We start from the raw sequence: 13,980 nt of genomic DNA on the forward strand, positions 1-13,980 counted from the left end.
ATTTGGCTGTGTGGCTGGTCAGAATTTATTAAGATGTTTCTGAGACCATGTGATTGAGTGCTCAGAATAACTGCACCCCAGGCTGGCTCCATGGCTCCACTGGGATGCAGGAAAGGAGCCTGATAGAGGACTACAGCTGAGCAACTACTCTTCGTGCGGGCCTCCCCTGCACTGAAATTAGGTCTGTGCAGATCTAGCTACATATTCTCACTGTACATCAGACTGATTATAATGCAAAACTCTCGCTGTCTGCGTTCTTGAAAAAGGCTTTCCTGTAGATCCTGTTCAACAATGAGTTCATAGCCAGGGCTGTGTTTACAAGGCACCAGAAATGAAAGCACCAGGCACCATACGTGCCACAGTGTCCCACAGCACTGTGACTCCAGACAGCAAAGTTCCCTTCCATAAGTCCTGTTTTTTCCACTCTCTTTTGGCCTCCAGCCTGAAGAAGCTTTTGAAGGGGTGCATTGAGAAGTGCTTTTTAAAGTGTTTTATGTTGCTAGTTGGTCTGCTGCTGTTCCATTTTTACGATTTAATTCCTGGTCTGGGTTGTTTGTAATATTATAGCGCTTGAATGAATGAGAAGTATTGGTTAGCTGTGGCTTGGCTAGTTACAAAGTAATTATATCTCCAATGATTTACAAATAAGGCTTCTCTGATTTAAGCATATCAATGGCATAATTAACAAAATGAAATTTTATGTTGGCTTTCATATTGTAGTGCACCATGTAAATATAGGTATGTCCAAAATTGCAATTATGCTGCCAGTAACTCCTTACAAGCAGTATGCTAGGAGTACATGATGCCAATGTGAAGGTAGACAGAAACTCTCCAAGTAATGTATTAGATTTTGCATTAGATGCATGCTGTCTGGAATGCTGGAGTTATGGATTTTAATTACAGCACTGCCTTCCCACTCTGACTAGGCAGTAAGAGAAACTATGCTGTTACAGGCTGTAGCCTTCATTTTACTTAATAGCAGCATTCTTATTTTAAAGTAGAAGATATGAAAAGCCCACCAGCAAAACAAGAAAACCTGGAGTAACAGAAGAAAAATTTTATTAAGTTTCATTTTTATTCCTTTAACCCAAATTACTGCACTAAAATCTTGCCAGGAAGACAGAAACAAAATTCTGTATCAAAACATATACCTAATGTGTTTTTGTTAATAGGAACTGCAGCTGAAGCATTTCTCCAGATTTTCCTAGAAGTGTCTCTTCATCTAATGACAAAAATACATTATCTGTAGGGTTTTTAAAGGAATTTGAATGCTAAGGTTTTCTACTTTGAAATCAGCTGCAAGAAAGGGTTTTAGAGATCAACAGCACTGAACACTAGCCACAAGCGCAGTGTTCAGTGCTGCTTCCATCCCATCTGCTTAGCTTTGGAGATATTTTTCCAGTCCTGTTTCAAGGTGGAGAAAGGACTGGTGAACAAAGTTGCTCAGATGGAGCAACAGGCATCCATCTACATTTATACTACATCCTCTATGCCAATGGCTGAAGAACAAAGAAATCTTGAAGATTTCTCTTTTCTACTACAGTGTATAGTTAAATGTACTGTTCACATCACGAGACAAAAGTTACACAGCATGTTCTGCCTGGTTAGGAAGTTTTTTTCTTTTGAACAGACTGTGTAGAAAACCAAAAATAAAATATGTGGAGCTTTGAGATAGCACATGGTAGGAACAACAAAAGAAGGTTTCACATTATACACGCAAAGATACCTGCTGGCTTAAAGTACAACCATTACATTCTGCACATGCAGACATTCTGTTGATTCCAAGTAATCTTTTACACTGGCCAAAAAGACAAAGTTCAGATCATCTTCTAACAGAAAGTTTGTTTTGGAGTTAGTGGTTCAAAGAGTGTTTTCAGAGCTGATAAGTCCACTATTTGCCCCCCCCCCTTTCTTTTTTTTGTAAAATCTGTGAATGTATTTTATAGGTACTGGATTTTTTAGTATATATAAAGCACAGTGCTTTGAGCTTCTCAAATAATGGTCCTTAAATAAGGAATTAACTTACACTATTATGTAAACACAGACTCTTCAATCTTTCCATAAACATTGCACTCAACAGCACAGTAAAAAGAGAAAAAAAATGGATAAAGGCAGACAATTGGATTGTATGAGAGCTTCACCCTTTAGTGTTTTGTTAATACTGTGATCCCACTGAAACATAAAAACCCAAATGATTATATGGAATGATTAGGCTATATAAATAATTACCATTTTGGGGAGGTGGGGAGAAATCAGATTGTGTAAAAAATGTATGATGATTTTCTATAAGCCTGAGAACTTCTCAGTACAAGGGTTGGAATAATACAGGAAGGATAAAAAAATAAACACCTCAGTTTGACAGATCTGGGAAATTTGCCCTCTAATATAAAGAGCTCTTGGGGATTATTCACACTTGCACTGGGGCATGGGCCAGTCCTGAGCTTTAAAGGTGAGACCTTTTCTAATTGATATGAAATGTTAGTCGTTTGGATGGCGCCAGCTGAAACTGGAGCCAGTGACCTTTCACCAAAGGGCACAATGCAGCCTCTGAGGAGGCCAGTGGGTAAAAGTGCTGTGGGGGCTGACAGCAGACCCTATGACAAATCCACCTTCCAGCTCTGCACTGACAGGCAGGGAGAGCTCTGGAAAGGGAGATATGGAGGGAGATTGCTAAGTAGTTCTCCCCGCTGGTGGCTAGCCAGAGATGTTGCTCAAATACGGGCTTACATATTACTGATTAGAAGATAAACCCATCTCACAATGGGTAGAATGCTAAGTATGAAATGTCAGAACGCAGGCAAAACCAAACCACTGAGTACTGATCTAGCAAACACAGGCAGTATTGACTTTCCTCCTATAACCTTCACATGCTGTCAGAAGGGTGTATTAAAAATAGATATATGCAGTCCAGCATTCCTGTAAAGATTGAGGGCAGAATACAGACAAGGAATTATGGTAAGCAGGCAAAAATCACTGCTGTGGATTCTGTCTGCTGAGTCATGACAACAGACCACTGAGGCACTGTAGTCCAAACTGACTACTGCCAGCGCTCTCACAGTCTTTTAAGGGCTCAGGTCCCTGAAAGTTGTCTCTACCAGCAAAGTCTCACCAGAATTGACATTTTCAGCAGAAACTAGGCCATTCAGTCCTTGACAGAAACATTCTTCCCCCATCAGTCTGGAATACAGATGCATATGTCCAACTGTCTAAGGTTTGCCCGTATGACTCCAAATGCCCCAGCATGACCTGTCAGAATGAGGGTCCTCAGGTTTTCGTCTGTCTGAGCCCTCACAAAGTATGCCTTTGCACCTTGGATTTCAGCTTCCCCATACCTCTCTCTTGTTTTACAAGAAGAACTACGCTCAGTCAGGCTATCTGCACTGATACAGGCAGGTTTATAGCTCATGGCACCCCCAACAGGACCTCTCAGACCACGACCTGAGTCAACATTTGGTAGCAGTTTACCCACAGCAACACCCACATGATCCTTACTTTGAGTTTGGTGAAGGCAAGTGGGCAGTGAGAAATATCAAAGATTTGCTGATTTTAATTGATTCAAAAACAGCATCCACACAGTGCTGGACAGCCCATCCAGCTCCCAAGCACTAGCGTGCTCTCACCAGCAGCATGCTCTGAATGAGCATATTAAATGTCAGTATGCTTTGGGGGGATCTTTGCACCTCCCTCCTGCTTGCGCAGCAGAATCCTTTTCCATGGTAATCCCCAGTCCCAAAATAACACAAAGAACATCTGGTGGAGGTTGCTAGCAATACAAAAGTTCGTGTTTTCATCAAGTAAGCAGGTTAATTTTTGGCAAAGATAGTGAGATAGTCATCACAGCAGAATCTGTGTATGTATGAGCTATCTACACATACTCTTTATCCCATTACAACCCCTCCACACTAACATGTCATTTTCCATCCTTGTGTAGCTGGATCTGATAGAGTCTAACATCGTGTGTCAGAATTAACATACATACTGCCCATGTTTCACAGACATTAATTCTCCATCAGAGTAACCCCAGACTGAAGTTCAGTGAGCAACTGCTGCAGTGTAGACACTGGTCTAGGAAAGGTCACTCACTATAAGAGGCTGCTGAGTCTTCTTCCCAGGACTTTTAAAAGAGGACAGAGATAGCTGTATTCTGATAGTCTGTAACTTGTCTGAGAAAGGTGAGATTCTTCCCCCTAGATACTGAATGCACCACAGTATTTCCTTGCAGCACATGTGGCTCTTCTGTAATCACAAATTGTAAATGAAAAAGAAAACATATTTTTCCATTGCTTTAATTTTTAATGCTTCCTTTAATGCAATCTTTTAATGCCTTTCATTGCACAATGCAGTTGCACAAGATTTCACTTTAAAAAAATCTTATGAAAATATGGCTCATTTACTCTTTTGCTACAGAAGTCAGACAGCTCAATCTCACAGTACTGCAGCATATTCTTTGGTTCAACTGTAAGACATTTTATCCCCTGTGCACAGTGAATTCAGCAAGCTTTGTTTACTTAGCTGAATGTTTCTTGACTATCTCAAGGTACTCCTTCACATCATCAGGAGACCCCAAGACAACAGGCACTCTTTGGTGGATATCCTCAGGCACTATATCTAGTACAGCTTGGTGACCAGTTGTAGCTAGGCCCCCAGCCTTCTCAATAACAAAAGCCATAGGATTGCATTCATACAGCAGTCTCAGCTAGAAGACAAAAAAGTCAAAATTGCAGAAGTCAGGCCAGGCAATGCCAAAAAACATTACATGTAAATATATTTGGCATATGATTTTAAACCAATCAATATTCTAAGTACTCTTTATTGCATATAAACATTGATGCAACAATGAAATTGTGTGGATTTTTCTTTTAAAAACACAGTGAATGCTGGATTTTCCCCAATCTGTGTGCTTTCTCCATAGCCCATGTTGGCATTGTGCTATCTACAGAGAGATAAAGCTTGGATGTTAACACACAACTGTTAATGAGGCAGACCCACATACGACTATGCGAAAATAAAAACATGAGCTCTGAGCTTGCCACTAGGTTTCTCTAATGAATAACTGTATCTTATCTGCAACCTGAGGCAATATTTTATGGAGAATTACAAAACAGATCAAAGGTCTTTGCTGAATAAACAGTCCCCTTGTCAGCTTGTAAGTGCGTGATCTTCCCTGACTGACCATTGTCCTGGCAGATGCAGCCAGGCGCAGTTCCTCCAGATGACGTCCTGTTACCACACACAACATGCAGATGTTTTCTCTTCTCCCAGTGGGTCAACTACATTTAGGCTTCTTATAAACTACCTTGTGATAGAAATCTCAGGGTAATGCGGATTCTTTGCTTTGTAACGTTCTACTCAACTGGGGCCAGAACCACCAGTTTTGGCTGATATGGTGCAGGGGAGCCTGTTTGAGCAGCCCACCCCTGGTATGCTCCACAAGCTGGATATGTTTGCAGACAAAGAGAAGTCACTGCAGTTGAAATGGGTGAGTAGCAGCTCTAGAATAGGTGTCTGACAACAGGCTGCTGTCACTTGTGACAGCTTGCAAGGGATGGCCATATCCCCCCCCACAAGAAATACAAGCTACCAAGTTACAGACCACAGGCTCTGTAATCAAAATATTGATCTTGATAGTGAAATGCCTACATAATGCAATATTTTCTATAACCGGGCTTATTGAGGCTTACCTTTCCTTTGGGACTTTTGGAGTTAGCAGGATACAGAAAGATTCCTCCGTACACCAGTGTGCGATGCACATCTGCCACCATGGATCCTACGTACCTCCCACCATACGGTGAACTGCCATCCTACAGAAAAACATTCCAATAAAAGTAACTGCACAGCACACCAGGTCAACCACCCCCACATGCCCCTTTAGCAGTCCTAACATCTTTCATCTCCATATCATGCTTCATTGATAATACTCAAAGTAGTTTTGCAGAGTATGTCAGTATCCTCTTCATTTCCTAACTAGGAAAATCCAAGGAAAAGGAGTGACAGATGACTTCAGCATAGATGAGCAGTAGTACCAAAACTAGAAAATGTATCCCAACTCTCTACTGACTCTAACACTTGGAAAACACTGCATTTCCGGTAGCAAAAAACTCAAGTGCTAGGAATTTATACTAGGGCCTTGTCTTTTCTAGCAGAAAAATAATCAAAGGGCAAAAGAAGTGATCTTTCCTACTTCTTCCAACCATTTTTGCCAGCTTCTGCAATTTTTTTGTTAAGAAAAAGTTAATAGCTGACTTCTGATGTTACTTCTTTATTCTACTCCCTGGACTACATTTTAACATCTACATAAACAACAACTTAAGCCTGGAAAGATAAATGATGAAAACATCAATCTTCTTTCAAAGCAAGATCAGGAAGTCAGGAAGGGACACCAAGACCTGACAAGAGTAGGTGTTCACATATCATTGCCAGTGTAATAACTTCAGTGATGAAATGTGTAAGGCATGAGAACCTTTTATGGGCACCCCTTGGAGCTTTGGGCTTCCTGACACCAGGAAGTAGCACAAACACAAAGCAGGCCTCAAAACTACATTAGATTTTCAAGAGAGAGGCAGTCCTAGGACACAGCTCATGTTACCAGTGAGCAATGACCCACTGCCATCTCCACGCCGCTCTCCAGCCACTCAGATGTTGCAGTGAGGAAGCAGCAATGCAACACATGTTGATCAAATTTCTTCATCACCAGACAAGACTTCCTCTCTACTTGTTTACCTAATGCCCAGTTTTGCCTCCAGCACCATTACTCAGATCCTCATTCAGGAAAAAATATTTGAAAAAAGATTCAAAAAAAGAAAAAAAGGAAGAAAGTAAAAAAATGCAGAAGAGGTGCAGTGCAGTATTGGAGAATGCTGAAATATCTGGTTATATCAACTGTTGCTCGCATTAGCAATCATACATCAAGTTATATTTTAAATAGATAGGAAAGGAAAACAAGCTCTGAACAGTTCATGAGAGAATGAGTGATTGATCATAAAGCTGGAAATCATGAACGGTGTTTGTCATCAGAGAGTTTCTCTGAAACAGAATCTTTTACCTCAGGGAATTTCTTCTTTTTGAGATACTCTGTGATGGCAGGATCAAAATATTTAGCATAGCCTTCATTGAGACTGTAGATATTTCCCTTCTTCTTGATTTTCACATCTCTTTCCACCAAAATAAATTCTCCAATTGCCTAACAATAAGAAAGGAAAAATATTTGTTAACATAAATTGCCCATTTATTTGCAAACCAAGACAAAATCCAATAACACGCACAATTTAATAAAAACTTACTACCACAGTCAATTTTTTAAATAATCCACTACCTACAAAAAAGTAGTCTTTGCAGTCTACTTGCAAGGTATTTTGTTTATACATAAAACACAGACAGAGCATGAATCCTGTAATCACACAAGCTTCCTCATACTACCATTCCAAGCATTCTCTATTTTCTACTCCCAAAATATGCTACTTGTAAATTTGTTTATCTCTCCGTTATTTTGCTAGACTTAGAACAATATAAGTTTCAGAACTCCTGGGAGTTTGGAAACTGAGAGTGCTGGCTGAACCATGCATAAACATCTTCAAATTGCTGCAGATACTCCAGTTCATTTTTGCTTGGGCTAACAGGAAGCGTGTGACCAAGGGATGGTCTGTTTAGTTTTCTCTAAAGTAAATTTCCAAGTTAGTGCTAACAGTAAATGAAATAACAAGCATGCATACTCAAGGTTAGATCTGTTACTTGAATAAAGTCAAAAATACATGCATCCATTTAAGCTGCTACTAAACAGAGAGTACCAAGTTATATTTCCTGCAGCTTGATCACTGCAGGTCATAAAAATTTAAGACTGGCAGGTGGCACCCTGACTGATCATAAAGAAACAGGCCTCTAAAGCAAACTGCTTTCTGCTGTGATCAACATGACTTTTGTTTTAAAACTCATGGCAAATGCATGCTAGAAGGTCACATCACCCATACACATCACTTACTCTTTTACATATCATGGTGGGATCTCAAAATACAGAAGAAGGTTAAATATTTATGGTCCTCTGGTTTACTAAGGTCCTAGCATTAAGGAAAAGACAAATAAGACTTAAAGGGTATTTTGTACTGCAGAAAACTGCTTATTTTAAATATCACATGATTGCACATGCTGTGTATTTACTCTGCTGACTCGGCTGTCTTCCTGTTGTTCAGTCACACATGGCACCTCTGCATCAGGCAGGTGGAATGCAAGCCTCTTGACTTTATTGCTGGTGGGTTATAAGTACAAGTACATTTGTACTTAATTCCTTCATGCTACCTTGAAAACTGCTCCTTTGGTTGATTGTCCTGGGGACAGACAGTTCTTATAGACAGTAGCTGGCAATCCCTAATACAGAAACAAAGAAAGAGAAGATATTCTCACCGGATCCAGCATGAAACAGTTGACACCTCCAGCAGCAGTTGCCAGTACCAGCATGGTGGCACTCCCATAGAGTGCATAACCAGCTGCCACGAGATTGCGTCCAGGCTGCAAAGCATCTTTTCCAGAAGGTTCATTAGGGGACACCTAGAACAAGAAAGAGTATAGTCAATTTTATTTCATGCCTACTGCTGGTACGTGACAGGCCTCTGGGATAGGGACAGTCTTCTGCTCCATAAAAATGCCATGTGGTGGCACAAATGTTTCCATGATCCTCAACTAAGATTCCTATTGGATGCACTAATACAAATTATACATAGGATACAAACACATTGATCTAGAAGTGCACTTCTAACTAAGCCTAGCAGGCATGCAGGAAGCAGGAAAGGATTAAGGAGATAATAAAGAGCACGTCCTTGTAGGTGATGATGAACACAGCTCAGAGGAAAACTCAGAGGCACAGTTGAAAAGAAATGAAACATGACTCACAGAGTTCAAAGTTGATCAAAAATACTTGGGATTTTTTTTTGTTTTCTTTTGCTTCACACAAAAATGAATTTGAAAATAGCTACTTTGGGATATATGACGACATGCAAAAGACAATTAAAATGGACAGTTGGGTGCGTTTTATCTGATTTGCTTTTTCCACTGTGTTGTGACCTGTAAGTCTGGTATTTCAACCTCCTTCAGACAGCGTTTCTGCCTTTCAAAGTGAATTAGACACTTCAAATGCATATGACACGTTTCAACTCTGGTTTGTTTTTGAAGCCTGTCCTCAGGCCAACAGAACTATTAGCACTGAGAACAAGAAAACCTGAAAGCACATTCCCCAAGTAGATGACAACCACGTGCTATTTTGCCTCAACACAAATATTCATGAAACTTAAGACATGATCTTTTCCAAGGGGTAATTTCATTAGCTGGCTAATTAAATATTAGCTAGGCTTCCATGTACACATAGGTTCTTCTTCTAAGAGACTAATTCAAATTCAAATCCATGTGTCTGTGAAATACTAGATCTAACTTTAAGCTGGCCCTGAGTCTCTTTCACAAACAAGTTTAGCTAGATTTTATTGTCTTCCCATGTAATTTTATTTCACCAAAAGCCACACAATAATAGTTTTCCCTATCCTACATGAAAGAATTTTACCTTTTTATAAATTGCAAAGATGGTCCCAATGGAAACAAGACAGTCAATGTTCGACGAACCATCTAGAGGGTCTATGCAGACTATGTATTTACCCTAAAAAACACAAGAAAAGAGAACTAGATTAGTGACAGTATTTATCCACTTCCTCCAAATAAAAACATTTCTGTAGGTAAATTTTCTCAGAGACTTACACAGCAATATAAGCTAAAACACCTTTATCGATTATGAAGGAACGGAATTCAAATGTCAGCAATTCTTTGGCCCAATTACAACTGTGGTTTGTGCCAAACCAGAGGAGAAGCTGAGAAATCTTTAAAGTACATCGCAGGTGATAACACAGGAAAAGTGAAGTTTTCTCATACACTTTTTAATGTGAGGGAAAAAAGGGGAATACTTTTATTGGTTTAGTTTCATCTCTGTAATTGAAGTCAATCCTCTCATATCCACCATCTAGGTTAGGCTGTACTTTCTCTTTGGTTACAAAATGTATTTCTGAATAGTAAGGAGAAAAAACAAAATGAAGATCAGCCTTTTTCATGTAGAGCTAAAAACCATATTTTACCTCTACCTATAGAGGTACTAAAAAGCTCTTTAATAGCTGCCATGCCTAAACTATAAATTTTCCTTTATCTGTGCTCTGAAATGGTCAGGTACTACTTTAGACAGACTGATCTTACCCTGGGTTTTGGGGGATCAAAAATAAATCTCTACCGTATTGCTGGATTAAGGAATCCAGTAGGATTCTTTAATACAGGAAATTGACAGTACAGAGGAAAAGCTGATTTAACTGTACCTTTTAAATATTTTGTTCCCCCATCATTTTATTCATAGTTGTCTTAATAATAGTGTGTAACAACAGTGTTCATTTGTTTCTCATTGGATTTTATCCTGCATGTCAGAAACTTAAATTTAAGTTCAGCAATGCTCTACTCTGCAAGTAGGAATTCCTGGTATGCATTGATAAAACAGTGTATTGGCTCACATTTAGTTTAGAAAAGCATTAATGCTTAGAGTCCCTCAGTGATCTTTGAGGATATTTGTTCAGATCTAAGGAAATCCAACGCCTAGAAAATAAATTTTGAAGATTTTTCGACAGGGAGAGAAAGAACTGCTTAAAAAAAGCAAACTTCATTATACTTCGTAAATTATGTTTTTGCTGTTTGTTTTGACTAAATTTTTACTCAGGTTTTTACATGATCAGAATATTAGCTGGGAAATAGGAACTATCCCACAACAAGCGCATGCAGGCTTGTGAATATAATGAATAATAAATGTAAAAAATGCTTTTTTTCCCATTGATGCTAAGTCTTTCACAGGCTTCCAGGAGAATTTTCATAAATTAAAGACCTCGAGATTTGACCTGCAGAGAACAGCTCATCAGGGTCCCACTTCAAAAGGGCCTGACTGACTCAGAGCATAGTTCCAGAGATCAGATGGGCATGAATGAAATGCTTTCCCCACAATAAGAAAAAGGTGGAAGAAAAAGAAGATGGGAGGAACAACACCTAAAAAACAAATAAAACCAAGAAACATCAGTCCATAGAGCAGAAATGACAGAAAGAACCAATGTTGACTCACACTCTCTCCACCCATCACCTCCACCTTCATTTGCCAGTTTAGGAAAGTACCTGTTTTCTGAAACTTTTAGTTCAGTTTTACCTCTTTAGATGTGTGTACACCTGTACAGGCCGATCTGAAATCAAACAGGGAGAACTTTTAAAGTTACTAACCTGTTTTTCAGTTTCCACTATCACAGCATCTTTGTTTTCTTCGGACACAATAACACATGCACTGAAGGATGACTTGAGCATGTTAATCACCAGGTCATTGGAAAGAATATCCAGCTTTTTTACTTGATCTCCAGTCACATTGGTAGACCCAGCAATTCCATAGCTAGAGCAATTACAAGAGAGAGCATTTCATGAGAACAGACCACTGCATCTCCTAAAGGGTTCTGTTTGTTACACCTGAAAAACCTCCTGTAAACATCCTGCACTTTCAAACGACATGGCAGCTCTCTAAACCTGTTTTATATTTACTGGCCAGTGAATTCTTGCTGAGACATGTTATCATTAGCTGTGTTTGCATTTCTAGAAGTTGCTGAGAAATACAAAACAAGGAATTGTATTTCAATAGTTTGTAAATATAGTTAAACACAGCCAGACCAGACTGTGAAGGCTGAGTTACAACTGTGCTTTTTAATGAGCATTTAAGACCTACATATTATTCCTGAATTCTAGGCTCTGCATACCCTAAAAGCTAGGAATTCATTTGAATATTTTATGTTTTAAAAGCATATGAATATATATACTTTAAAAATATGAATATATATGTGAACCTGACCACACTAGTTATGCTATATCCTCTGTACACAATACACTCCTGATGAGCAATATGATGTGGAAATTGCAGGAGAAAAAGTCTGTTCACAGATAAATCAACCTAATAATAATTTAATGTTTTCAGTTTTGATTTGAAGTAGTAAATGTCTCCTTGGGAAAAGAACTGAGAAACACAAATAAGAAATGCAAATAAAATGCTGCAAGCTAATCAGAATCAAACCATCTGGCATACGGAAATATCAGGAGACCTTATGTTAGGTGATTACGTAAGCACGTAAAACAGAGAAAGGGGAAATTTAGCTCTTTGAAGGGGAAAACAATAGCCAGCTCAGCACACATTCAGATGACTCTTAGGCCTTTCAGCTACAGTTCATTGATTAGGCTGAACACTGGTATTTCAGGTTTTATGTAATAACACTGAACACAGTACTTTAGCAATGCATTTCTTCAGTTTTATGCATGAGACAAAGACCTGGCATAACTCTGTGTCTTTCTCTTCCTCTGCTACAGTGACTTGAATATTTTTCTGCCACTGTGAAAGTGCTTTTAGAAAAGAAGTACATGGAACACCGTGCTTATGAGTGGAGGCACAGCATCAGAACAGATCCTGTAGCTCATCTTTTGGGGACTCCTGGGAGGAGGAGATGTATCAGGCGTGGAACCTGCAGCTGGGAAGGGTCTGCATGTCTTACACAGCTGTTCTGCGCCTCACATGCTGAGCAGCACTAGGCACATAGTTGAGTCTCAGGATGCTCCAAAGAAATGGATTGCAGTCATCCCTACTTGCTCACATTCCCTGACAGCAAAGAAAAATCTCACCACTGCTTATAAAATGCAGTTGGCACAGCAGGAGATGTAGTGTTCAAGGAGGCTTATGAGTCCAAACCCTGCTACCCCAGCACTGATGGAGAGTTGAACCCACTGTGCAGGGGATCATAAGGCACGTCTATGGGCACAGATACCAAACCTGAGGGCAGCTGCCAACAGACACACATGTAGAACACTAAAGGAATAGGGCCCTAAGCTTACAAATCAGATTAGAGCTGGGACACCCTGGTCTCTGTTGATAGATACAGGAGGCATATGAAAGGACTAGCACATCACAATTAAAAATTACCGCAGTTACATGCAGTCTGAAGTCAAAACAGAAAAATAGCTCAAACATACATAAGGAGGATTTTTGCCTTTTTTCTTAATATATTTTCCTCTGCATAGCTTGTAGAGGCAAGTTCATTTTCTCTTTACAGCATTTTCGATTAAGTAATGAAGTAGTCCACGTCTAAAGCCTTGACCAGCACACAACTGGGCATATGAAGAAACTTAGTAATTTACTTAGTAAGTAAAATACTTATGAGGATTAGTTACCTACAAGTAGTTTCAGGTATTTCACATTTCAAGAGTTCCAAATTCCTTCTGATGTATCTCCGGAACAACATCCTTCTGACTGGCTGATTACAGACACTACCATTCCTAACCAGTGCACTTTCTAAAAGTGTTCGATATCAAAAATTTCATAAAGAACGTCTAGTTGCTATGATGCACTATGGAAAAAAAAACCACTCTGAATTTGATTTGACACCTCAAAGGATAAAATGATGCTTTGATATTAAGCAATATTCAATGAGCAATAATTCCGTCTTATTTTGCTAGGCTTTGTCTTTCAGTATATTTGGTCTTATGGCTTCAGGCACCTGCACCTGCTGAAAGTATTAACTAAGTTATAATATCAGCAGACATTTCTCAAAGACTAGGCACCTTACACTGTTGAAAAGTCATAGGACCTGTGTCACTTGAAAAAAATCAAGAAACCAAGATACTAAAGGAGTTACCTCCACCTATGTGCAAGAGGATGGGTTGATGCAACCCTACTCACAGGCTTTTCTGGTGAAAGAAATACCCATTCCCATCCTCATGCCGATACCCACCACCCCGGAGGCAGCAGGATGCCCTGGACCCGCGGGGATGCGGAAAGGCGGGGGGCACATCCTGGGACTCACAGGTTGGCAATGCCCGCTTTGCGGACAGCGGTGGAGATGGCTTTGATGGCCGTGCAGAGCGAGTTGAGGAGCTGCGTGAACTCCCCGGTGCCCTTCGCCC

General features: G+C 39.7%; 1 protein-coding gene across 1 annotated transcript; it reads right to left on the reverse strand.

Annotated features, from left to right (window-relative positions):
* Window positions 1–4,271: 4,271 nt before the first annotated feature.
* FBP1 (fructose-bisphosphatase 1) lies at window positions 4,272–13,974 on the reverse strand. The gene is made up of 7 exons (XM_005426892.2): window positions 13,881–13,974; window positions 11,272–11,434; window positions 9,542–9,634; window positions 8,395–8,538; window positions 7,043–7,180; window positions 5,682–5,801; window positions 4,272–4,696 (listed from the first exon to the last, which is right to left on the reverse strand). The coding sequence occupies exons 2-7, from the start codon at window positions 11,350–11,352 to the stop codon at window positions 4,505–4,507; spliced, it is 768 nt and encodes a 255-aa protein (XP_005426949.2). The 5' UTR covers window positions 11,353–11,434; window positions 13,881–13,974; the 3' UTR covers window positions 4,272–4,504.
* Window positions 13,975–13,980: the final 6 nt, after the last annotated feature.

This window comes from Geospiza fortis, unplaced genomic scaffold, assembly GCF_000277835.1.
Source record: "Geospiza fortis unplaced genomic scaffold, GeoFor_1.0 scaffold325, whole genome shotgun sequence".
NCBI classification, from domain to species: Eukaryota; Metazoa; Chordata; class Aves; order Passeriformes; family Thraupidae; genus Geospiza; species Geospiza fortis.

Bases quoted from the DNA above. Each gene is read 5' to 3' on its own strand.
- FBP1 (XM_005426892.2), bottom strand. From the start codon at position 11,352: ATGCTCAAGTCATCCTTCAGTGCATGTGTTATTGTGTCCGAAGAAAAC. The intron at 8,539-9,541 runs GTAAAATTCTTT...TTCTTGTTCTAG, and splicing joins TCTTTGCAATTTATAAAAAG to GTGTCCCCTAATGAACCTTC. The intron at 4,697-5,681 runs GTAAGCCTCAAT...TTTGTCTTCTAG, and splicing joins CCAAAAGTCCCAAAGGAAAG to CTGAGACTGCTGTATGAATG.